The following is a 27296-nucleotide window of genomic DNA, read 5'->3' as shown; positions in this document are numbered from 1 at the left end:
TGTGCAACATAAGCTTGACCCTTGAACTATGGTGTAGAACCCTGAAGACAAGCCCTCCACTCTGCTCTGCACTTAGGAGATTCTTCAATGGAATGCAATGGCAATGTCCTTGACAAAGTCTTACGGTAGACATGAGCATTTTTACCAGCACATGCCAACACCAGGAGGTGCGCTTACTGATAGGATGGGTCATGGTTAAGTCCAAAACCCTTTTGAAAGGGAGGCACCTTTGCAGAGATGAGCAAAGGCCTTGCAAACTCAAGCTTCAGTTGGGATGGCCTTTCTTTCTTTATGCTTGCTCTGCCCCTCCAATACTCCTGTTATGACTTTTTTCCTTGCAATTTCCATTCCTCCCAAGCAGATGCTTTATAAGCTGGTCATACTTCCAGTGGGACAAGGGGGTACTCCCACTCCCCCACAGAGTGAAAAAGAAATTAAGAGGGAGAGAACGGGAGAGGGTAGCCCGCTTCACCAGGACTCGAGCTCACTTAGGGATCTGGGCCAAAGCCTCTGCTAATTAAAAAAAAAAACACTCCTGTACCTCATTTTGCCCTCTATTTATATGGGATGGGATTTAGGTGTCAGGATGCTGAGTCCTTACCAAATGCCATCTTTCCATCTCAACTCATGTTTTACAGTAGTGGCTTTATACGGGGATTCGCTTGTTGGCCCAAGCCTATATGGAAAAGGCAGAAAGTCCACGTCCAGGAACCTTTCATAAGACTCCATCTGCCAAATGACTTTGTGACACTCAATTTTCTGCCAACCGGTAATGTGAGACATTGAGTTCAAAGTGACCCATTCGATATAGACTGACGGACCTATTCCAGGTCCATGGCTTTCCCCTTTAAAGGGCTCTTCTTTCTAACAATGCTTTCCATAGTCGAGGCATTGCGCACCAGTCCAGAAATGAACCCCTATTCCCAGGAAATCTGTAAAGTGGAGTGTTTGGATTAAGACGATGATCTTGCCAACTTACGTGGAACTGGTCTGAGGTTGTTCAAATGCTTCTTTTGGAATTTTAAGGCCAGGGTTTCGCTTCCTGCCTATGGGGGAAAGACATAAGGATAAGGTTAAGGTCTAAATGACAGCATGAGAGTGGGGACAGAGACTGCAACAAAGGAAAAGGGCTAGCCTGGGAATGTGTTGCTCTCATCTCCCCATTCAGAACCCCACTTCCCACCGGGGAAGCCTGTGAGTGACAAGCACCCAAGCCCCAGGCGGAGCCCAGCTTCCCAAATGCTCTGTGGTCGTGGATGAAGTTTTTCGCCATTTACGGGTGAAAATATCCTAATTAGAATGCTAACTCTCTTTACCCAGGAAGACCTGCCCTTTCCTCCCTGCTGAGAGGTGGTCATTCTGAGTTCTTCATTCTTTCTCATACACAACGATGATGATGGTAGATGGTGTCGAATACAAATTTTTTCCCCCTTTAATGTCAGTCAAATGTAGTCACCCTCGTCTCAGCATCTTACAACTTTCTAATTTAATCTGTAAACATCTGATAGAGTCAACTCTGGAGGTAAAATAAACAATACTTTCCCACGCTTCTGTCCTGCCCATTTCTCAACCACCTGCCATATAAGCTGAAACGCCTAAAAGACGGAGAGAGTATTTATTTACATTTACCCTGTTCCAAAAAGGAAGAAGGATAATAGATGGGCTCATGCAAAGAGGTTATCGCCTCTTTGGGGGCCAGATGGGAATGTAACCCATGTGTTCACCCCTGGGCTGAACGTACAGAGAATTTGGCTCAAATAATTGTTGCTGATGAATAAAAAAAAAAAAAAAAAAAAAAAAAAAAAAAAAAACAACAAAGAGCAGACTGAGAAATGCCAGGTCAGGAGGCAGGTCAGAGAAAACAGTCTCTTAAGGGCCCAGGATTTTCCTCACCTAAGGAGATTCTGTGCCTCCTTCCTTTCTCTGGTAGGAGAAACCAGAACAGAGCTGGATCACATGCCCATGGTCGTCCTTTCCTTCTCCCCCCACCCCTGCTCTACATCGCAGGGGTGCACACTATGGCAATGATGCAAGCCCCACAGAGGGTCGGGTAGACGCGGACGGATAGAGACTCTCAAGATGCAAAGAATGACATCCAAAGGCTTCCATGATTGCTCCACATCACAGAGCCAGCAATGACCCAGTCGGAAGCAGAATCTAGGTCTCCAAAACCCAGACTGGAGCTCATCCCCCTAGTCTACAATGGAAGGAGTTTAGAGATGATGGGAGGAGGGGGGCAGGGGAACATGGGATTATGAGCTTTTAAAAACTCGGCTTACATCTGGTACTTCACTCATTAAGTGACCGCCAGAATCACTGTTCACCTGACTCTCGATATCCTCAACTGTAAATGGGGAAATAATACCAATACCTACCTTCCTGGGCTGGATATGAGAACCACGAGGTGGCACATATGAAAGAACACAGACATACCTTAAGTGGCTGTTAATTATAATCATTCAGAGAAAGAATGTGTATAATCTCACTGGGTGTTGTATGGAAACCAATCTGACAATAAATTTCATATTTAAAAAAAATGAGTCATTTAAGGGGCGCCTGGGTGGCTCAGTCAGTTAAGCGTCTGACTCCTGATTTCGGCTCAGGTCACGATCTCACGGTTCGTGGGACCGAGCCCCGCATCAAGCTCTGCCTTGACAGTGTGGGGCCTGCTTGGGATTCCCTCTCTTCCCCTCTGCCCCCACCCCCCGCCTGCACTCTTTCTCTCTCTCTCAAAATAAATAAACATTTAAAAAAATCACTGCAGAAATTCATGAGCACAATTGGTCAGATCATCACAGCCCAAGACAATGTGCAATTGAGTCTTCTTTTCCCCCTCTAGGCCTTCAAAGTCCAAAATGAAGATCAATTCTGCCAAGTTGCATAAAGGCAAGAAAAAATATGCTTGGCAGTGGTCAATGCAGAGAAAGCCTTTTGGGTCCACCTTCATTGTAACAGGTCTTCTCGACTCTCTCCTCCTTTGGGCTTACCTGTGTGTTTTATAAGACTCAAGACTCACTATTCGCCTCCTCCTCCCGGAGTTTGGAAGGCCGCTTAGCACATGTTACTATGTTAGTCAGTTAGGCAACGCAACGAACTGTGTCCATACATATGGGTAGACAATACACAGGGCTGTGCTGTATACCAAGAATGTTAAGTAGCTGGATCTGATGGTGAAAATCCAAATAGATGAATGGCCTAATTCCAACAATTCCTATCCATGAGCCTCAGTCAAATAGATAACGATTGCTATTTTAAATGGGATACTCCAGTGAGGAATGAATGGCAAATTCCATTTGTCCAGATAACTACATCTATACTCCAACACAGGCGACAGGTAATTCAGATCTCCCAGCGACTACAACCCTGTAGCCCTCTCAGTGAAAACAAAATAAAACAAAAGCCAAATACATTTCGCCTGTGAAAAAGGCATGGTTGCCACGTAAGCAAACCAAAAGCAAAAGTTACTCTGAAATTCCTACATCTCTCGCTTCTTCATTTCTTACTCAGCTCTTAAGATAGATGTTGAGAGAGAGAGAGAGAGAGAGCTATTTATGGGACAAACTGCCTTTGAAAAACAAACAGAGCGATGAATCATTCCATCACAGCAATTAATTATTAGCCATTCATTATTATACTATAGCTCAACAAATCATCGAAACGTCTATACAAAGAAAGAGTAATATTACGAGAGAAAGAGAGAGCAACCTTTGGGCACAGAGACTAAAGGAATAAAGGACCACAACAAAAATAAAGTCTTCCAGGTGTAAGAAGAGAAGGCTCCCTCTTCTCTGACAGCAGCCAGCGAAACAGTTGCAGGGGACACAAAAGCTGGTTGAATTACGCGGTTGGTATACATCCCGCCTTCATTTCTGATAGTGCATCAAATAAAACAAAAATCACAGACACAGGCACCAACATTCCATAATTCACTTACTTGCCCATCACTGAAGGAGGAGCCCAGTAAGAGGCCAGAAGTGACTCTGATGAGGTTTGCAAGGCTGCAAGCAAGACTAGCAGAAGAACACCACACACGAGGCATTCTTTGCTTAGTGCTGAAGACCACACTTCAGCAGAGGGAAGCAGAACTGAACAGACTCCACCCTCCCCAGTGCGGATCGCAGCAAACCTCTCTGAGTTTATTGTTCCCAGCAAACCGCCAACTTCACAGAGAAAGAAGGAAAGTGGGTCCATTTAGACACCGAGGTGTGATGTTAATCATTAGCTAGACTTGGAAGGATAAATCTATAAAGTAATTCTGGCCAGGACCGCATTCTCCAGCCTTTCTACAAATGCCTCTTTCATTTCTTAAAAGGAAGAAAAACAATACATGGTCAGTTTCCAGCTGTGTTTATTTCTAAGCAATCTGTTCCCCCCGCAAGGCTGCCAACACCTGATGCTAACGTTTAACACGTTAAAAAAAAAAAAATTAGGCAAGGAGACCATACGAATTAATACAGCTAAGTGCCCAAGTATGTTAAGTGGCTGTCTCTTTTGATAGCCTAAAGCAAAAACAAAAACATAAACGTATCAGGAAATAGGCTCTGTGTGGTGTCACATGGTCAGAACCACCTTCTCAGAGAGAGAGAATTCTGTGTATTCCTGCAGACCTCAACAAACTCTGCCCTCTTACTGGTACAATCTGCAAAGGGTAAGCCTCGTTGGCTTGGCTGGGCATAGGCAGTGCTAGATTACATCAGCCTGTATCACACCCGTCGCTTGTTTTCTTTGAAAACGCAGTCCCGCCACACACACACACATTTGCAGAAATTCATCTTAAACCGAAGCCGGGGTCGTTACGATCCTGGCCCGGAGCAAAATGGCACTGGAGCCTAAAAGCCTTGCCAAGAGCTCGCAAACATTTCCCAGGCCACAGAAATGTTCGCTAGCTTCGGCCATCCTGAAAATGATGGGGTGTACCAGACCTCTTGCTCGGTACCCACGCGGACAGGCTACGCACAAAGAGCTTCTCTCATGTGCTTTATTACATAAAACAGAAGACTGTGCTCCAGTGCCAACCCAAACAGCAAGAGAATCCCACAGGGTCAACAGAAGGTGGCATCGTAAGGATAGGCTGACGCCTAAATATGTGTCAGCTCGGCCGAGGGCTGGGGGTGCGAGGGGGGGCATGATTATGACGGTTTACGGTTATTGACACAGCTTTACAAAAGGATGGCATGGCTTCCAGGGCCAGATTTATTTTAAAAATCTGTTTCCCAACGTCAATGGGGTTTCCAGCCAAGTCACTGGCAACCTGGAGGCCTTGGCTGCCCTCTCCTTCATACTTGCATCTAGGCTCAAGTCCCAAGGGTAGCTGGCACTGAGATCGGCAGAGAAGTGTCATTGAATGTTATTAAATGGCGATGATCAGACGCAAAGCAACTAATGGAGCAGCGGGAAGGGAGTGCAGAGGGAAAGCTGGCTTGACAACAGCGGTAGGACGCCGATGCTCCTGTTCCTCCAAACCCCCGGCTCGCACCCACCCCTGAGGCTCTAGCCGGCATGCCGAAGTTCTTCAGAATTACATAAAATTTAGAGAAAGAAAGCCCAAAAAGCTCGTGTTAAAACACGCAGTCATTTTGATTTCAAGGAGGGAGGTGGATTTCCCGGGACCTTGCCTTTATCTTTGTACTGCCTCTGCCTAGAAGGCTCTGGCGCCCTTGTGGACGGGAACCCAAACTTCCACATCCAGCTCTCATATCACATGGCCCGCAGAACCCCCTCCCAGACCTTTCTGAACACCGCTTAAGGGTCATGCATCCGGCTTTCACATTCCAGCATCTCACCTACAATGTGAACCTGACGCACTTTACCGAACCCCTTCCATTTTAGTTAAAAATGTCCGTCCACTCTGTCTCTGTTGGTGGGAATGCAAACTGGTGAAGCCACTCTGGAAGACAGTATGAAGGTTCCTCAAAAAGTTGAGAGGGCTGCCTGAGTGGCTCAGTCAGTTAGGCATCCAACTGTTGGTTTTGGCTTAGGTCATGATCCCGTGGTTGGTGGGACTGAGTCCTGCATCAGGCTCTACGCTGACAGTGCGGAGCCTGCTTGGGAATCTCTCTCTCTCTCTCTCTCTCTCTCTCTCTCTCTCTCTCTCTCCTTCTCTCTCTTCCCCTCCCCCACTCACGCACACACACACACACACACACACACACACACACATACTCTCTCTCTCTCTCTCTCAAAATAAATAAGTAAACTTTTTTTAAAAAGTTAAAAATGGAACGATGCTATGATCCAGTAATCACACTACCTAAAGAATACAAAAACACTAATTCAAAAGGATACATGCACCACTGTGTTTATTACAGCATTATCTACAAGAGTCAACCTATGGAAGCAGCCCAAATGTCCACTGACAGAATAGTGGATAAAGAAGATGTTTTATACACACACACACACGGACACACACACACACACACACACACACACACACACACACACAATGGAATATTATTTAGCCATAAAAAAGAATAAAATCTTGCCATTAACAATGACATGGATGGAGCTGGAGAGTATAATGCTAAGTGAAATAAGTCAGAGAAAGACAAATACCATACGATATCACGCATATGTAGAATTTAAGAAACAAAACCAACAAAAGGAAAGAGAAAGAGAGAAATCAAGAAACAGACTCTTACCTCTAAAAAACAGACTGATGGTTACCAGAAGGGAGCTGGGCAGGGGGGACGGGAAGAAGATAAGGGAAACAGATGATGGGGACTAAAGACCACACTTATCATGACGAGCACTGAGTAATGTATAGAATTGTTGAATCACTATATTACACACCGGAAACTAATAGATTAAGCCATTTAAAAAACCGTCCACTGTCTCAAACAGATCTGCACGACTGTCTTCCACTTCTATTCCTCATACCACGTCTCACAATGTCACATTATTTTTGCATTTATGTATTTACTTCTGCATTTATTACTTATTTAGTATGTATCTTCCCAATAGAAGTTCCATTACGACAGCAATGCCGTATGATGTCCAGTGCCTGCACATCATAAAAACTTGGGGGCTGAATATTTGTTCTTTTCTCAACTGTTTTGAACATTAGGATTGAGTGAGCCCTTCAGAAAAAAAACAAAAATAACAGGCTGGAGTAGAAATAGCAGAAACTTCAACACCAATAGACCTCATTTTAAATCCCAGCTGTGCCACTTATTAACACGGTGAGCTTGAAAATATGTCTTAAACCCCGTTTCCACACCTGCAAATGTAAGATGAGAGGCTCAGGTCACGGAGGGACTCAGCTGGCACAAAATATGTGAGGATATCTAGCAGGGTCTAACATATAACAGGTGCTCAATATGTACTAGCTTCTGTTCTCCCTTCCATGTTTGTGCTAAAATTTTTAAAATATGAGCTAAATAGAATGTTCCCTGTATGGGGAGCATGTTTCTTCAGATGTCCTCTGTTCTTCCTCTCTTATGTTATTTATATTAAAACTACATTTTTCAAGATGCCTGGGTGGCTCAGTTGGCGAGGCCTCCAACTTCGGCTCAGGTCATGATCTCGCAGTTCGTGAGTTCGAGCCCCGCGTCGGGCTCTGTGCTGACAGCTCAGAGTCTGGAGTCTGCTTCGAATTCTGCGTCTCCCTCTCTCTCTCTCTCTGCCCCTCTCCTGCTCTCGCTCTCTCTATCTCAAAAATAAATAAACATTAAAATTTTTTTAATTAAAAAAACCTACATTTTTCAAACATCTCGTTGATTCTGAAGCATATTCTCTCGGTTCCCACTGACCATGGGAACTATTTCAGCTCTAGCATTCAGGATCTCTGGAAGCGAGGCCTCAGAATCCGTATCTTTTTTTTTTTTATAAAGGGCTTATCTTTTTTAAGCAGTTTTAAGCTCATAAGAAAATCGAAGGGAAGGGAAGGCACGGAGATTTCCCATATACTCTCTGCCCCCATAGGTGCACAGCCTCACCAACATCAACAACCCCCCCATCAGAGTGATGGGTTTGTTACATGTGATGAATTTACACTGATGCATCATTATCACTCCAAAGTCCACGGTTTACATTAGGGTTCACTCCTGGTATTGTACATTCTATGGGTTTGGACACATGTATACTGACAGGTATACTGATATATATGACATTTACAGATATGCATGGATATCACTACAGTATCATACAGAGTACTTTCACTGTCCTAAAAGCCCTCTGTGCTCTGCCTGTTTGTTCCTTCCTCTCCCCAACCCCTGGCAACCACGGATCCTTTTACTGTCTCCATAGTTTTGCCTTTTGCAGGATGGCATACAGTTGGAATCATACTGACTGGCTTCTTTCACTTAGTGATATTCCTTGAAGGTTCTTCTGTGTCTTTTCATGGCTTGGTAGCTTCTTCCTTGTTAGCACTGAATAATATTCCATTGTCTGGATGTGCCCCAGTTCGTTAATCCATTCATCCACTGACAGGCATCTGTCGCTTCCAAGTTTTGCCAATTATGAATAATGATCCCATAATTATCATTTCATAATATTATGAAAAATAAACATCTGTGCGCAGGTTTTTGTGTGGACACAAGTTTTTAATTCCTTTGGGTAAATAACAAGGAGTGTGATTTCAGGATATGGTAAGACTACGTTAGTCTTGCAAGAAACTGCCAAACTGTTTTCCAAAGCGGCTGCGTTACATACTTTTCTTTTTTTTTTTTTAATCTCCCCAAGTGATTGAAGATTCCAGCCAGGGTTAACAACCCCTTGTCAAGGGTATGTTTAAGTAAAGTGTTTCCTTTTTTTCACCTTTTCTCTCTTCATGAGGACAAGGTCACTCTCCCCTCAGTTCCTGGTCCTTCCCCCATCACCAGTCAGTTCTTTCTAGCCAGTAAGAAATTCCACATGGAGCTCCTGACCAGGCTCTCTATATCTTCGAGCCAAAACTGTTAATAATTCACCAAAAGTAGACATTGCAAGGAACAAAAAGTTCATCAAGCTACAAACTCTGCTCTGAAAGAGTCAGGGGATAAGAAAACCCAGTTCCTGTACTATCAGAGTATTACATGACAACTATCACACCATGAATACACAGGAGGTTCAAAGCCGATGAGGGAAATGAAAAACAAATGGTCTCATGGAGAAAGTGATATTTTAGGTGGTCCTTTGATCACTGGTAGGCTTTAAGGGTACATGAGGATTTATTATACAATAGGTCTTCTTTTAACATATTTAAATGTTTTCATTATAAAAAGTTTTTAAAAAAAATAATGGGTAGGATATTGACAACCAGAACACAGAAATGCAACAGTGATGCTCTAAGCAGAGTGAGCATGAGCTCCTAGTGGTGGAGAGAAGGCACCGTGGTATATTCAGCCAAAGACTGAAAGCCCAAAACTAATAATCTTTAAATTTCATATTTAAGAAGGGAAGTCAGCTATGTTATCCAGTTGAGGAGGTCACGTTAGGTCATCCACATTTCAAAAAAAATAACGTAACAAGGTGAATCTTACATCTGCAGACTATTTTGAAACTGTGGGACACACACAGACACAAACAGACACACACACACACACACACACACACACGCACACACACACACACACACATATACACACACCTGGGTGTTTTAAGCTTCCAGGTCTCGGCTTATATTTTCCCTGGAATGTTGTCATCACCTGTCTCTACTGGTCAACTTGAACACTCAACTCAGGCATATTCTCTTTCTGGGAGACTTCCATAAAAAAAAAAAAAAATTAGAATAAATGCTCCTCCTCTCTGTGGTCACAGCAGTCTGGATGTCTCTTTTCCTATACTGATTGACTGAATCCATCTGTTCACCCATGCCTTGCACTCGAATGCCAACTCTTCAAAGCCATCCACCATGTCCTACCCAGGCACGGGGCAAGCACTAGACCCAAGAAGTCAGAGGCAGAGACCACAGCCATCTGACTGATAAATAAGCTACTTAAACCTTATGGAGGGGGCACCTGGGTGGTTCAGTCGGTTAAGCATCTGACTGGGTCAGGTCATGATCTCGCAGTTCGTAGGTTTGAACCCCACGTCGGGCTCTATGATGACAGCTCAGAGCCTAGAGCCTACTTCAGATTCTGGGTCTCCTTCTCTCTCTCTGCCTCTCTCTCTCTCTCTCTCTCCCCTTCAAAAATAAATAAACATTAAAAAAACTAATAAACTTTATGGAGGCAAAACCCATAGGCTCTGGTAATTTACTGGATTAGAGGTGTGGAAGATCAGAAGATAAGCAGTAACAGCAGTAACACCAGTAGTAGTAATTTGGCTTTTTTACACCTAAATGAAATTAAGTGAAAGAAGAAGGTCAAGGCCAGTTGGGATGGGTGGTGGAGAAGGAAGACAATGAGTCCCAATTCTGACAAGTAAAGTCTAAGATGCTGGGGTGGGGGTGACGGGACTGTGACAAATTTCAAGCAGACAAATGGAGCTTAAGGTGGGGGGTGAGGGCGGGGAATATGCACACCTGGGAGTGACCAACAAAGGTAGAGAGTCAAAAACAAAACAAAACAAAGTAGAGAGTTGGATGAGAGGCTGAGAAACAAAAAGAACAAGAGAATGGAAGGCAGACAAGGCGAGACCATTTTGACAGAATGAGATGTGAATGAAGCATCAGTGAAACACACAGAGAATTGGTGGATGTACCAAAGAGGAATAAGCCAATGTGTTCAGAGCAGCACCATCAACTCATTCGGAAATGGCCATATTTTCAAAGAATGAAAGCACTCAGAAGACTCTTCTTACAACCTCAGGTGATCGAAGCTCTTTTTTTTTTTCAGACTGGGTTGAACTGAAGCATGTTCTCGTGTTAACGGTTTGATGCTGACTATGTGTTCTTGAAGGAATGTAAAAGCAAATCACAGCCAATGCCCTTCACTTGTGGTCTGGGCCCCGAGTGAAGGTAGGAGGCAGGCAGTGGTTAGGTGGGGAATCCCCAATGTCTGTGCTCATCTTCCTCATTTATGGGCTGATTCATTCATGAGTCTCTACTGAAAGGAAATGTAGTCATACGAATGTTAAAGTACCACTTTGAAATAAAAATGTGGCAAGGGGTTGCCGAGAAATTTAGTGACGTGTTTCACCTTTTCAAAATGGTGCACTAAATTTTAGTTTAGGTTTAAAATTAGCACTCATATTTTAGAGATAAATACTGAAATGTCTCCAAATGAAATAATATGGTTGTAGAGTTTGCTTCAAAATAATATGGTGGAGTAGGGGTGGGGAGGGGAGCTATAGATGAAATAAGATTAGCCATGAGTTGGGAATTGTCGAAGCTAAGTGACAGATACATGGTAATTCATTGTCCTGGGTGCCTGTGAATACGTGAAATTTTCCAAAACATAAAGATTTTATTAAATAGCTACTGAACAACAGAAAATTCTCTTTTAATACTTAAAATAGAGGGATAGTGAATAAGAGGGTTGAATTTTTTTTTTCCTTGGGAGAAATGGATTATTTTTCCCCCTCTGGTCCAAGGTCATACTTTTAATAGCAATGTGATCACCTCCCTTCTAGCCAAGGAAAACTACAGAGGAGTAACTTTGATTCCACCAGCTGCATGAAGGCTGAGATGCAAAGAAATAACACAGGAAAGTCCTTCGTCTATAATCCTTCTTAGAGTGTTAACCAGTGCAGAGTCCATCCTGCCTCTCTCCTGATTTCACCCCACTTTTCCTCTTGAACTACATTCTACCATGATATCATTTACCCATGAAAGAAGGTACACCTTAAAAAGAAGCATCTGATATTCATCTCTGTAGGGATATATTTCATGACCTTATGTGATGCCCTCTTTATAAAGACTCTTAGAAAAAAATGTGTGTCATCAATAATTAGAAGAGTTGGTTTCTTCTGTATAATTGATCAATCTCTCCCTATGGATGACATGAATGTTTTCCTTTGTGTTTCCATCCTTGGGTTGATGGCTAAAAACCCGGGACACCTGGGTGGCTCAGTCCATTAAGTGCCTGACTTCAGCTCATTTCATGATCTCATGGCTTGTGAGTTCGAGCCCCGCGTCAGGTTCTGTGCTGACAGCTCGAAGCCTGGAGCCTGCTTGGGATTCTGTGTCTCCTTCTCTCTCTCTGCCTCACCCCTGTTCACACTCATGTTCTCTCTCTTTCTCAAAAATAAATAAATATTTAAAAAAAAAACTTTTTTAAAGCTTAGGGCCAAACTGGGACTCATATTCATATTTGTGCCCAAGTAAGTATTTTCTTTTTTTTTTTTTAATTTTTTTTGGAATGTTTATTTATTTTTGAGAGAGACAGACAGAGCATGAGCAGGGGAGGGACAGAGACAGAGGGAGACACAGAATCCGAAGCAGGCTCGGGGCTCCAAGGTCCGAGCTGTCAGCACAGAGCCTGACACGGGGCTTGAACCCACCAGCCGTAAGATCATGACGTGAGCCGAAATCGGATGCTCAACCAACTGAGCCACCCAGGCGCCCCCAAGTAAGTATTTTCTGTTTGTGTCTTATCTACCCCTTTAATAACATTTTATAACGGAGCATCTTAGATACACATGAAAGTAAACAAAACAATTGTAATCAACTCGCATGAACCCATTCCCCAGCTTCAACAAATATCAACTCATGGCCAATTTTGTTTCACTTATACCCACCCACCTTCCCAGACAACAAATCATTTTGTACATAAATATGTTACCTAATATCTCCAAAAGAAATTGACTATTAAAAAAAAACATAACCACAAAGAGTGTCATCGCATGTGAATAAATAATTTCTTAATATCTACTCAGTGTTCAAAATTCTAATGGTCTCATAAATATCTCAAATAGTGTTAAATTATGGTGTGTTTGAATCAATATCCAAATTAGGTCCATATTTTATGACTGCTTGATAAAATTTCTTCTCTCTTCGTCTATAAGCTCCCTCTCCACTTCTTATTATCTACCCCTCCCTCTACATGAAATCATTTTGTTGAAAAGATCTGACCATTTGTTCTATAAAGCTTCCCACTGGGTTCTGCTGATCTTATCCCTTGTTGATTCCCACACTCCTCTGTAAGTTAGAGCTCAATCAGATTCAAACATGACTTTTTTTGCTTGGCAAGACTCCCTCACAGGTGACCTCATTTACTTTTTATTTATGCTAAATTGCTGAATTATATGCATCCTAGTAAACTATCTTCAACTCTTAATGGAAAAAGGAAGAAATAAATAAATAATCCCTCAACAACACTTGGTATTCAACAAACTTTTTAATCTTTGTCAGTTTGATAAGTAAACAAGAGTACCTCATTGGTTTTTTTTGTTTTTTTTTTTTAATTTTTTTTTCAACGTTTTATTTATTTATTTTTTTTGGGGGGGACAGAGAGAGACAGAGCATGAACGGGGGAGGGGCAGAGAGAGAGGGAGGCACAGAATCGGAAACAGGCTCCAGGCTCCGAGCCATCAGCCCAGAGCCTGACGCGGGGCTCGAACTCATGGACCGCGAGATTGTGACCTGGCTGAAGTCGGACGCTTAACCGACTGCGCCACCCAGGCGCCCCCCTCATTGTTTTTAATCACATTTTTTAAATATTTAGCACAGTTAACAAATATATTAACAAATATTTTTGTATGTCTACTGATATCTGTATTTGTCTATGAACTGCCCATTCAAACTATTTGCTCACTTTTATATTAGTATTATTATTATTATTTTATTTATAAGAGAAGACATTGTCCCTTTGGAAGTTTGTATTGCAACACACACACACACACACACACACACACATACACACACAATGTTTGGGCTTTTCTCCCCTTTCGATTATACAAAATTAAAAATTTTTGCATTCCTTTCCATCCTCTGCGTTTTTTAAAAACTTTTTAATGTTTATTTATTTTTGAGAGAGAGAGGCAGAGCGTGAGCAGGGGAGGGGAGAGAGAGGGAGACACAGAATCCGAAGCAGGCTCCAGGCTCTGAGCTGTAAGCACAGAGCCCGACTTGGGGCTCAAACCCACAGACTGTGAGATCATGACCTGAGCCGAAGTCAGACACTCAACTGACTGAGCCACCCAGGCACCCCAGTGGCCTCTGCCTTTTTATAAGGCAAGAACATTGTTTCCTCTTCCCCAAAACCGCCTGTTAGATAGTTGTCCCAATGCCACCTGTTGATCTGTCCCTTTGTTCCTCCATTAATCTTATATACCTTTTTAACATGTATACCTCTTCTATAAGTTCATTGGCTTCCATGTCAAAAAATAATTAAATGTAATGGTCACTGCAGACATCTTCACTTGATCCTGACTCGAAGAAAACTTTTAGCCTTCCACCTTAAAAAAAGTATGTTTGGTTTAATTCATTCGTAGAAGTATATAACTGTTCACATTTTAGTGAGGGGAGTAGGCTACCAAAGGTTCCCAAGATGTGCCCGTATCCTAATCCTTGGCACCTGTGAATACTACCCTAGTAACACTTTTGCAGATGTGATTAAATTAAGGATTTTGAGATGAGGAGATTATCCTGGATTATCCAGGTGGGCCCTACAGGCCATCAGAAGTGTCCTTACAACGAGAGGAAAGGGGAGGTTCAACTTGCCCAGAGAAGATGGAGGCAGAGACTGGAGTAAGGAAGCCACAGTCCCAGGCATGCCGGCAGCTCCCAGAAGCTACACAAAGCAAGGAAAGGATTCTCTCCCATTCTCTCCCAGAGCCTCTGGACGGAGCCTGGCCTGCCCACGCCTTGATTTCAGACTTTGGCCTTCAGAAGTAAGACAGAATAAATTTCTATTGTTTTAAGCAACCAAGTTTGCAGTAATTTGTTACAGCAGCTGCAAGAAACTAATACAGTGAAGTGTTAGAAATGGACACTGAAGTTTATCAAATTCTCTTTCAAAACTTACCCAGTGTCTCTCCTACCACACCCAAGCTGCCCCACTCTCTACCAAATAGATTTCTTACTTTTCTGTCTTTTCCCCCTTCTTTTATCCTTCATTTTCATTCCCTTTATTTCCTTATTAACTGCGTCTGCTGCAGGACTCCCAGAGCATCCTGTGATCCTACAATCCTGGTGGTCATAGAAACACCTAGAAAGCCTTGACAATAAAAGGGGACAAAACAAGCGACACTGAGAAGCTAACTGCAAACTAGAAGGAGTGGGTATGGGTAGACAGAGCCATCCCACTCCTCGGTGGATGCCCTTCGCTGGAACAAAGAAGGAATGAATGCTGAACTGGAAGGCTTCCAGTTCTAACTGGATGCCATCTCAGAGGAAAACTTCTAAGAAATGCAGCCCTTTCTCCAGGCCTGTGGCTCATTCTGGAATCCCTTATGCCCCCTGCCAACAAGAAACAAGAATGTAAAGAAACCGTGGCCAAAACAACATCAAAAAACTATGTCAGGATCCTTCACCGTGCAACTCTAACCTTCCAGCCTGGAAAAAAAATATCAGTATAATCCTTTGCACTAAGGTTGCTTCTGCAATGTCTAAGTCACCTTTGTTTTCCAGGGAGGATGGTCGGTCTGAGAGTCCTGTTTTGCAAACCATAGTCAACGCACTCTCCTGGCTTAGTGCATTTTCCCCTGGGCACACTCCTCGGTAGAGGTTCACGGCGGTCCGTTAAAAAACAGAGACCAAGAAATAGCTTTGAGAACACCACGAAATTTAAATGTGATTTTCCAAGAGGAGAATGCTAACATACAAAAGCAATCAACTTAATTCCAAAGCAGAGTTCTTGATGTGAATCTACTCGTATTTCAATACTATGTCAGATCCTGTGGGACCCTTTAGGGAAAATTCCACAGTGCCATAGAAAGACTTCAGGCCCTCAGTTTCTAACTCTGAATAAGCCATTGTCACCGTAATTAACAATTATTGCTTCAGGCAGCGCTATAACTCAAGGTGTCAAAAAAAGTGGAGTTCTCTAGTCTTGGGTAATAAGTCTAGAAATTGTTCCAGGCAGTCAGTCACCGTGAAACATGTAAATCGGTTAATGTCCAAGACTCAGCACCCAAAAAAGTATATAACTTCCTTACCGCACCAGGAGACTGTTCCCACGTGATCACCCACGTGATCAGAAATGGGAGTGAAACGTGTAAATTTAAATAGACTCTGTGAGGTCTCTTACACACTGTTCTCTAGACAACTTCCCCGAGCCAGCTTTAATGGCTCGTGAGAAGGTATTAATCTAAGCCTCATCCTTAAAATGGGAATATCTGTATCTCACCTTGGTGGAATGACACAGGCTAAGCAAAACATATGCAGGGCCAGTGGATACAACTGTGTTGGATAGTTGAACGCTGAAAATTGCCATGTCAGGCTACTCTACCATTTTTGGCAGGTGCGTTCTTTTTTTTTTTTTAATTTTTTTTAATGTTTGTTTATTTTGAGAGAGAGAGAGAGAGAGAGAGAGAGGGATGGAGGGAGGGAGAAGCAGAGAGAGATGATCCCACGCAGGCTCCGTGCTGTCAGAGCAGAGCCCGACGCTTGGGCTCAAACTCACCAACAGTGAGATCATGACCTGAGCCGAGATCAAGAGTTGGACGCTTAACCGACTGACCTGCCCTGGGGCCCCTAGGTGCTTTCTTATTAACAAGTAACTGCTCATTAGAATAATAATAGCAACTAATATTTATTGAGAATTTATTACATACAGGCATGGTGCTCAGCTTCACACATAAGCTCTTAATTTAATGATGAGTACAACTGCATGGGATGAGTATTACTTATTCCATTTCAAGGCCCTTGTCCAGACACGTGGAGCTTTACAGATGTGAGCAGTCGGCTTTCCTATTAAATATAATGATATGCAGTCCTTCAATTGCAATTACTTTCCGTCTCAAATCTATTTCCATTAGCTCGTAGAGGGATTATTGCCGACCCGTGTCCGGGCTCTCCCCAAAATCTGGGATCCGAAAGTAAAAGTTCTGGGTTAAATCCCCTGTGCAGACTTTCTACCCCGATGCCCAGACTTCTTGAGATAACACATGTAGGTTACAAAGCTGTTTACCAGGAACCACTGTGACCTGACCTAAGGCCTACCAGGAGATCAAGGCTCAGTCGAAAAGCTCTATTGTCATGAACGTTGTCCAAGATATTTTATTTAACCTTTCTGGACTGTAGTTCCCCTGATGCTGAAATAGAAAATATTCCATCGATAAAACTAGCTAATCTTCTCATTAAATGGAGCTCTGGTATTTGGAGGAACATGATACCAGTTTCATAGACAATGTCATAAAGTTGTCTACCGTGTGATAGTTCTGTGGTATGTTCGTAGACCAGCACTCCTTCCCTAAGGGGGTTCTGATAAAATTGATAAGCCTGTGTCCTACCTGACATAAATTGCTTTAGCGGAGGCTAATGGCCAAGTGGCTATTTAAAAGCTGTCACTATGGCTTCTGTTTGCAAAACACTGTGTTAGTGCAACTTGGGCTGTGCGGGGATGCCCCTCTCTCAATACAAAAAAAAAAAATGGTGGGTGGGGGGCTTTCAGTCCATTAATGGACTCCTTGATTGGCTCATCCTGATGGTCATCTCAGCCTGATGTTTCTCCTATTTTACCAGAAGATTCACCAGTTCTGGGCTGGACTAAACACTCAAGGTCACCGAAACCCTTAAATCTGATCATATTCCAAACACCTCAACACTCAACATAAAATAAATGCACAAAACTAAATATATCCCAACCAATACCTTGGGGGAATTTTCTATGATGGAAGAACTCCTGGCTCTGAGTAACGGTGGTACTTTTTCTCCAGGAAACTGCCCCCTTCTGCAGTGCTTAACAAATAAACCAACCAACAATCAACACTCTCACTGCATCTGGCCACATAACCAGAATGAGAGTCCACTAGGGGTTGTCGGGCCTCTGGAACAATGCCTGGGAAAACCATTTGGAAAATCTGCTTTCCATCTTGCTGAAACCCCATTTCTCTCTCACATCCGTAACTGTCCTAGGTAGGATATGCTCTAGACTTAATTTTAGCACAGGACTCCCAACTCTGTAACTCAATCTCTTCGTCAAAAGGACACATAAATGAGGAAAGTACACAGACTTTGCAAAAAAAAAAAAAAAAAGGTAACTGTGGGCGGGGAGACAACACATAGTATATTGAGGAAGAAATAAGAATCTAAGAAATAAGAAATAAGAAAGTTTGGGAGTTTGGGTTCTTTTGTGCATTTGTTACCACTTTCTAAATACGATGGGAAATTTGAGCGGCCGTCTAGCTGAGCAAAGAAGCCAATGGGGAAAGAGACAAAGAGGCCAGAGAAGTACACAGAAATGATGGGGCAAAATTCCCAACGGGCAGCGTGGGATCAATAGCACAGTGGAGAAGGCTGGACTCAGAGAAAGGAGTGGAGGGTCTCTCTTTACCATAAGAAGGAAGAAGGGCACAAATAGTGACAACAAAGAGAAAATTCAAGGGGCGCCTGGGTGGCTCAGTTGGTTAAGTGTCCGACTTTGGCTCAGGTCAGGATCTCATGTTTGTGGGTTCAAGTCCTGCAACAGGCTCTCTGCTGTCAGCACAGAGCCCGTTTTGGATCCTCTGTGCCCCTCCCCCCAACCCCTTCCTCTCTCTCAAAAATAAATAAACATTAAAAAAAAAAAGAAAATTCAGTGTGAAGGGAAGTTGAGAGAGGCACTCCGTATTGACGTATAACAGGGTGTTCTGCCAAGATTTCCCATGGGGTCCTAGGAAACACAGAGCCAAGAAACATTAGAAACAGCCAGAATAGGTCGGCAAAGAAGTTCCTGTAGTTTCGAGTGAAACTTTACCACATACCCTTGCAGTATATAAGCTCCCGAGGAAGTAGCTAATGAAAAACATAAGGGAACATTCCAAAAGACCACTCAACTATGTAAAGCTAAAGTAGGTGTGATCTATAACTTCCTTATTTCCTCCAAGAACCTCCTCCATTCCAAAGTGGCTCATCATAAAACCTGGAAGCAAACGAGTCAGAAGTGGTGCTCAGCTCAAGAACTATCCATGAGTCTCAAAGCTCACACGTGGGGAGTATGTTGTATATTTCATCCTTCTAGAAAATTCAGCAAGTCTGTTATTAAAGAGCTCGAATTCTTTTAAAATTTTTCAATGTGTTTTTATTATTTTTGAGAGAGGGAGAAAGACAGAATGTGAGTGGGGGAGAGGCAGAGAGAGAGGGAGACAAAGAATCTGAAGCAGGCTCCAGGCTCTGAGCTGTCAGCACAGAGCCCGACGCAGGGCTCGAACCCACGAACCGGGAGATCATGACCTGAGCCGAAGTCAGTCACTTAACCGACTGAGCCCCCCAGGCGCCCCCATCTATTTAAATTGTACAATTCGAGGGGCGGCTGGGAGGCTCAGATGGTTAAGCATCCGACTTCGGCTCAGGTCATGATCTCCCGGTTCCTGGGTTCGAGCCCCACGCCGGGCTCTGTGCTGACAGCTCAGAGCCTGGAGCCTGCTTCGGATTCTGGGTCTCCCTCTCTCTCCGCCCCTCCCCCACTTGCGCTCTCACTCTCTTTCAAAAATAAATAAACAATAAACAAACAAACAAATAAATAAATTTGTACAATTCGATGGTTTTCAGCACACTCACAGACTTGTGCAGCTATCACCACAATCAATTCCCTAATATCTCTCACCCACAAAAGACACATCATACCCGTTAACCATCACGGCTTATTTTCCTCCAAGGCCATCCCTCCCTCTGGTCCTAGGCGATCACCAGCCTAAATTCTGTCCCCGGAGACCTCCCTATCCTTGACGCTTCGGATAAATGGAATCCTACCCTCTGTCGCCTCCCCCTTGTGTGCCAAAGACTGTGTTCTCTGAAGCTAAACGCTTTACTGCGTCTCCCAATGGTCTCAGTCTCCACAAGCCGTTGGGCCCAAAGCTTTGCTCTCTGCAAAGCTTGAAAGTAGGATGGTCCCAGGGGGTAAGGCTGCGCAACGAGCCGCGTTCTCCCTGTGTGCCAAGTTGCAAACAGGTTGAGGCTGGTGGGAAGAACGGAATGTCCCATGACAAAGAGGCGGGGCACAGAGAGAGTCACAGGCAGCAGGAGGAGCTGCCCGTGCTGGGGAACGAAAGTGAAAGAGCATGAAGGAGCAGACAGAAATGCAAAATGCTAGGAAGTGAGACTAAGTCCTTCGGCATGCTTAGCTTTCAAGACTAGAAGCCCCGTGAAGGGCTGGACTGGGTCTTGCAAACGATTTGATTCCTACATGTTATAAGCAAATAAGAGAACATTCAGTGTGGGGATATCAGGTTCATGCTCCCGATCCTCCTGTATCGGGGAGGGCGGGGGGGAGAGCAGGCAGCCAAGGATGTGTACAAAGCAATGTTATGGAAGGTAAAGGCACATGTCCCGGGCTTGGCTCCCCAAATATTATCACGGTCAGTCAAGCCCTGTTACATAAAGCTCCAAGAAACTGTTCAAATTCTCCGGCGGTACTGAAATTCTGTAATATTTAAGACTGCCTGGAAAAAGTAAGCCGTTAACTGGGGCTAAGCCTTTTTTTTTTTTTTTTTTTTTTTTTTTTTTTTTTTTTTTTTACATATCAAATAAGTAGCTCTGGCTATGGGATTAGCTCTCTTTCCACAGACAACGCAACCTGTTCGAAATATTTTGGCAGAGGCTGGAATCACTGGAAACACCAGGCTTCCCGCTGAGTATTTACGTGACCACATGCTTTTTCAGTGAACTAAACACTTCTACAAGCACAAGTTGAAACACAGCTTGCTCTGACCTTGGGAGAAAAGTGGAGACACGAACACTCAACAGGTAGCTCAGCTCAAAACCCTTCCCAGAGTCTTTATACTCAGAGCCTAAGAAAACTCCCCTCTGTGGTAGCTGGGTAGTTGGCCGACGGATGCCTCCCAGCTGGCACTGGCACAACAGGGGCCAATGTCTTACCCAAGGGGCCACGTAAGCTAATGATGTCACCAAGAAGGGAACTGAAGAGATTAACACATGCCGCTTCCGTTCATTCATCCTCCCCTCAAATATTTACTCACTCCCTACTGCGCATCGGCACCAAGCTATGCCCTGAAAGTAAGACAGTAATCAGAGCTAGCCCCCTGCTCCCGCCCACCCCACTCTCCAGTATGTCTTTTCTGGAATGATGAAGTTACACCGGGATACTCCCAGTGGCTCCAGGAAGGACAGAACTATGGTCACTTCCTACATGGCCTAAATGAGCCGGGCGGTGGGGACAGGAGAAAACCAGGCAGCCCCTGTGGTTAATTCCCAATGTTTGAGGAAGTCTGTCTCTGCCTCCTTCCTAACTGCCAGCCAAGTATAATTCAAATTACTCAAGCTGGCACTCAAGAGCCTTCCCTAGTTGTGCTGTCTACTCCTGCCACCTCTAAGAAGTAACTAAGACCCGGCCTAACAGAAGTCATTGCTCTTTCCTTGAACACACCCAACCTTGGTCTTGACCCTTCCTCTGGCCATGCTGCTCCTGCTCCCTGTGCAGTGCATACACATAGTCCTCTGCCCACGAAGAGCTCTTCTGCCCACGTTTTGGTCCAATGACTTCTTCTTACCTACTCATCCCTCACCTCCCATCTCCTTCCCTTCCCCTCCACCCATAAGACTAAAAAGCTATCCGTGGATCTTCTGCTCTGCACAGGCAGGAGGTAGGTCACCAACATTTACCCCAGGCCCAAAGCCAGGAATTTAACCGATATCACCCTCTGCCAACCTTCCCGAGTGCCTAATGATTTGTTGTCCTCAATGCACAGCTGAGAAACTGAACTTTAGAATGGTTAGGTAAATACTCCAGGGCATCACCGCTAGATAAGAGTGGAGCAGATTGTGTTCTGCTCCAATCCTGAACTGCCCTCACTCGCCCGTTTGGAGTGCAGTGCGTGCAGAGGACAACTCGAGCCCTGCCCCCCTTCCCTGACCTGGCTTTCCAGTTCAGCCCAGGTTCTGGCCACTTCCACACTGATGCAACCCGGCAGTGCCTCATCTTTTATTTTTTAAGATGTTTTCTTTTTTTTCATATTTATTTATTTATTTTTGAGAGCGAGAGAGAGGGGGGCACGCAGAGGGAAGAAGAGAGAGAGAGGGAGATTATTCCAAGCAGGCTCTGGGCTATCAGCACAGAGCCTGACGCAGGGCTTGATCCCACAAACTGTGAGATCATGACCCGAGCTGAAATCAAGAGCTGGAGGCTTAACCGACTGAGCCACCCGGGCGCCCTAACGGTGCCTCATCGTTAGTTGCACCAGATGCCCTCTTCCCGTCTCTGGATTCCTACTCTCAGAGTTCTCTGGCTGACGGAATCTGCTGGGCTTGCTGACGTGCAGAAGCTGAGGTCAAAGCCTGTGGGGCCACCTGTGATCAGTGAACAATGATGGACAGAAACTGAGGAATAAGCCCTTTAGTCCCATGGGCATGGAGTTCTGAGATACATTTCTCAAGGCTCTTAGAAGATCCAGTGGTATTAAACATCAGTTGCCCCAGCAGTGACTGCTGCACAGGCTTTTCCCTGCCTCCCTGTCCCGTCTACCTTGTCCGTCCCATTGACTGTGATACAGGGACAAACACGTCTCTTGCACACAGGCGTCTATTTTGGGCTCTGCGTTCAGAGGCGGCAGGTAGCAGAACTATGAGCCAAAGCAGGGGAGAACTCAGCCGCAGTGCGGGCTGTCAATCTGCCCTGCCCCTCGGGCCACACGAATCAGAGATCCCACGGTGCTTGAAGTGCCTGGGAAGGACGCATGTCTCACCTGTGGATGTCAACTAGCTTCCTCTTCTCAGTCACTCCGGTGCCGGCATAATGCACCCATGAATGGCCTGGCCCTGGTGGCAGGGATGGAGGCTACGCATGGGCCCAGCAGCGTGGGCTTCCTCCGACCAATGACGTAGCCATTGCTCCTGCTAAATGTGCAGCCAATCAATAGCAGAGACAGACGCTAATCCCTACAGTATACCTTCAAGGATGGCAGCCGGCCCTTTGGTGGAGGGTTGATTTTAACCTACCACTTCTACCCTGGAGGTGAGGAGGAGAGAGTAATTCATGGTTACTGGAACTCATGCCCACCGACTCCAAATACGGGTTTGCCTTCTCCGCGAGCACAGTATCCAAGGACCTAAGAAAGCCTAACCTACCAGCACGGTATGCCACATCACATTGTTGCAGACCAAGGGACTGATTTATGTCAAAGGAGGCATGACAATGGGTGTATGACCGAGGAATCCACTCGTTGGGTCACAAACCTCATTGTTCCAAAGCAGCCAGCCTAACTGAATTGTGAAATGGCCTTTTACTCAGGAACCAGCAGAGTTAGGGCAGTAGCATACCAACAGCCTGCTCTTCCAGTGTCACCTAGATCCGTGCCCCACCCCTCGAATTTCCGGAAGGAAACTCGTTTGCCTTCAGAGTGGGCAATGGCGTTGAGATCTGAGGACGAGGAGTGTTCGCTGCTACTTGAATATCATCTCTTCTTGGCCATTTCGCCAATCAGAGGTGGGAAATATCTAAATGTGGGTACATACATACACCCATGCGTTAAAAACACACGTATGCGGGGCGCCCGGGGGCTCAGTCGGTGACGTGTCTGACGTCAGCTCAGGTCATGATCTCATAGTTCATGAGTTTGAGGCCTGTATCGGGCTCTCTGCTGTCAGCACAGAGCCCGCCTCAGATCCTCGGTCTCCCTCTCTCTGTGCCCTTCTCCCACAGTCTCTGCCTCTCTCAAAACTAAATTAACATTAAAAAATTAAAAATACGCATATGTGTACATCCGTACGTGAACATACGCACGTACATCCACGCGCAGAGCTCGGAAGTCATGAATTCGTACAAAGGTGGCCAGTTCCAGTCCTTCTGCCCAGGGTTCTTTTGCTTTCTCTCATTTGCTCAGTCCTATAACACATCTAAAAGAGTGTCGAGGCATCTGCCTCCATACCATTGTGTGTCTTTCATTTTAAGAGTAAAATTTTAATTTTGACACAAAGCTCCCCAGCAGAATTTCACTCCTGCTTTATTTGCCAGCAAAGTATCACACCCATGTCAGAACAAATCTCTGGCAAAGGACGTGGGACCACCATGATCGGCTTCGACCAATCGTCCTCGCCACACCTCCACTCCTGGGGCTGGGGTCAGGGTCTCCCCTCAAGTGCATGGTCACGTGGAGGAGGGTGAGATACCTCAAGAATATAGGGTTTCTAGTAGGCAGAAGGAAGGGGGCCGTGGAGTATGGATATTAGGGAGGCAACCAGCTGTATCCGCTATATTAACCTACAATCCATAGAGCAGACGAGGTGACTTAAATCCTCTGAAATAATATGCAAACTTCTTTGTGTGCGCACATGCGTAGTTTTCAAGGGAGAGGATCCTCGGTCATCATCATTCCTCAGAGGGCTCAGGCGCTCAAGAAAAGACTAGAACCATTTGATTTTAAGCTGGCAGGGGCACCTGGGTGGCTCAGTTGGTTAAGCGTTGGACTTTGACTCAGGTCATGATCTCGCCGTCTGTGAGTCTGAGCCCCGCGTCGGGCTCTGCACAGAGAGCGTGGAGTCTGGAATCTGCTTCAGATTCTGTGTCTCCCTCTCTCTCTGCTCCTCCCCTGTTCATGCTCTCTCTCTCTCTCTCTCTCTCTCTCTCTCTCTCTCAAAAATAAATAAACATTAAAAAAAATTTTTTTTATACTGGCACAGTCTTCATCTTCCATTTACAGGGCACAAGAGGTTTCCAGGAACTTAGACCCTAATTCAGAAAATGCAAGGGTTTCCCCAATCTCATTTGCTACATTCCTGCCCCTAAGACAGAAATCAGAAAACTGCACGGCCTTTGTCAAAATACAAATGTTTGTCTCAATTTGAGTCCTCCTAGAGTTCGTTCCTAGAGACGGACTTTTCAGGCTTCTAGGGCAATTAAGGGGCACTAAATCTCCTCCACATTAGACATGCTGGCTTTAAACTTCCAGTCTTCTAAAGAAAAAAGGGGACCACGCGGGACTCTCCAAAGGAACAAAGGGAGCAGAAGTGCAAACCGCCATAAAAGAAGAGAGTCCGTGGTTTAGGAGCCAAAGAGCAAATGTCAAGGCAGCTTGTCAGTGTCAGTGTGTTCTCAGGATTTTATCCCATTGGCCCCAAACGCAGCGTTCAGTGTCCTAGACCAAATCTGGGGCAGCTGTGGTAATAGAAAGAGCTCCCCGGTCCAGAGCTTTAATCCTCTAGGGTTCCTTCGACAATTATATTTATCTGTCCCAAAGAGCTGAATACACAGAGCGGCAGCCACTGCAGGATGGGGGGGGGGGTGCACTAAAAAGCATATGCCCTTGGGTGTGGCTCTTAAATTTTTGCCAGGCAGACAACTGCTGTGCAGACAGCGATGCAATCCCAGATTCTAGATCCAATGTAGCCATCTTGGTGACAGGGTGACCCTATAAAATGACCATCCCACATGGACACTCTGGAGGACGAAGGAGGACACTGTTAATGACTAAAGCAAGGCATGAAGGGTGAAGGAGGGCGGTCCCAGCACACCCCACTCAGCCGATGCTTCCTACCACTCTCCTCCGCTGTCCTCTCTGCGTTCCTGCAGCCCCCGCGTGTCCCTCACATTGTGTTCGGCATCATGGAGAATAAAAAGGAAATTAAAATAAAATAGCATATTATGGGGGCACCTGGGTGGCTCATTCGGTTTGGCGTCCGACCCTTGATTTCGGCTCAGGCAGGTCACGATCTCGCTGTTCGCGGGTTCGAGCCCCGAGTCAGGCTCTGCACTGACAGGCCCGGAGCCTGCTTGGGATTCTCTCTCCCTCTCTCTCTCTGCCCCTTCCCTGCTCGTGCACTCTCTCTGTCCCTCTGTCAAAATGAATGAAGTTAAAAAAAAAAATAGTGTATTATGGCGTGCCATAATACACCTCACCATGTTGTCCTGGCGCACAAGGGGTCGAGCTCTCTTCATTCTAACGTTACTCTGTCTTGAACACGACCATCCTGGTAGGCTTAAAACCAAACTTAATGGACACTCACTCTGCGCTAAGGCATTATAGGTCCATTTGTAGGCTTTGGTTTTTGAATCTTATATCCAAGTGACTCACTGGACTATTTTGGTCTTGGGAACGAAGCCGCATTCAAAAAACCTTGCTGCAATCCCACATACCAGGGTAGACAGAGGCCCTCCTAACAGAGGCTACAACATCCTCCTGAGGTCGGGCATCAAACAGATCTGACCAGGTACTCACTGCAAATCTCTTGATCCCTGATCATATTTTTTACACTTTATTTTTTTTCTCAATAAGTTTATTTATTTTGAGAGAGAGAGAGCGAGTGCGTGTGCAAGTGGGGAAGGGGCAGAGAGAGAGAGAGAGAGAGAGAGAGAGAATCCCAACCAGGCTCCGCACCACCAGGGCAGAGCCCGATGCGGGGCTCAAACTCACAACCCATGAGATCATGACCCGAGCCAAAGTCTGACACTCAACCAACTGAGCCACCCAGGCGCCCCCATATCTTTACGCTTTAAATCGCCTCCACATACTCTCCTGGAGCAATAATCATTTACAATCACTGCTTCATTTTCTAGTTCCCTTGGCTAAAAAATATTTCAAGTCTGGGACTCCTGGTTTCTTCCTCTCATCATTGGGCCAAAATAAAAAAGTAAAAATAAATTTAAAAAGCTAGCTCACCCCTGACGCTTAAAAAATAATAAATTACTCATTAAAACAAACACCAAGGATTTTTCCGAGTTCTCAAAGGTAGAAAATATTTATTTGAAAAGTTAGAAAATGAGGGGAAGTATAAAGAAGAAAATTGAAATTGCCCAGATTCCACCACCGAGGCTAAACCGTTGTTACTATTTTGGTGCACTACTTTGGGGTCATTTTTGCACACAGATAGATCTACGAGTTCATAAGTTTCCATATATACGGCATTTTCTCACAAACTTAAGACCATACCGTGTGTGTGATCTTTAACATTGTTCCCATCTCTCGGCATTTCATTGTGAATATTTTCTGCAGACATCGATCGTATTCTTTCTAAATCTCGTTTCGGTTGCAAAATACTCCATTCAAAGCCCTACAAATACTGGCTGTAAAGAGGAATATTTATTTGTAATTGTGAAGTGACCAACTGCAGAGCTGGCATGCCTTTGTAGCACATGTGAAACGTGTTTGGCTCTTTAAAAAGAACAAGTTGACGAGTGATATGCTAGGTTACCCAGTTGCACAGAACTTGAAATCAATCCACTTAGAGCACCACCAGCCTCCGAGACGGATACAGAGCTTAAAATCACGGTGGCATCAGACTACCTTCCTCTAAAGGCTGTTCAAAGAACAGAAGGGCACGTTCTAGAAAGGAAGACTTGCCAGAGACCCAGCTTCTAAAGAAACCAATCATTTTTAAATCGTACAAAATAATCTATCTACACATT

General features: G+C 44.7%; 1 protein-coding gene across 2 annotated transcripts in view; it reads right to left on the bottom strand.

The window, feature by feature from the left end:
* The window catches only part of MAP2K6 (mitogen-activated protein kinase kinase 6), a 120955-nt gene that overhangs the window by 41820 nt on the left and 51839 nt on the right, over window positions 1–27296 (bottom strand). Inside the window, exons 1-2 of one of the 2 annotated variants that reach the window (XM_043585126.1) lie at window positions 3935–4074; window positions 980–1046 (exon numbers count right to left, since the gene is read on the bottom strand). Coding sequence is in view for 1 of the 2 variants with exons in the window: in XM_043585125.1 (XP_043441060.1) it covers window positions 980–1046 (67 nt within the window). In the remaining variant the exon portion in view is untranslated. Of the gene's footprint in view, window positions 1–979; window positions 1047–3934; window positions 4075–27296 lie in introns of those variants that run through there. The other variant, XM_043585125.1, reaches the window with a different exon arrangement.

Source organism: Prionailurus bengalensis, chromosome E1 (assembly GCF_016509475.1).
Source record: "Prionailurus bengalensis isolate Pbe53 chromosome E1, Fcat_Pben_1.1_paternal_pri, whole genome shotgun sequence".
NCBI lineage: Eukaryota > Metazoa > Chordata > Mammalia > Carnivora > Felidae > Prionailurus > Prionailurus bengalensis.
The sequence above is the reverse complement of the archived record's forward strand: the minus strand, read 5'-3'. Positions and strand labels throughout refer to the sequence as shown.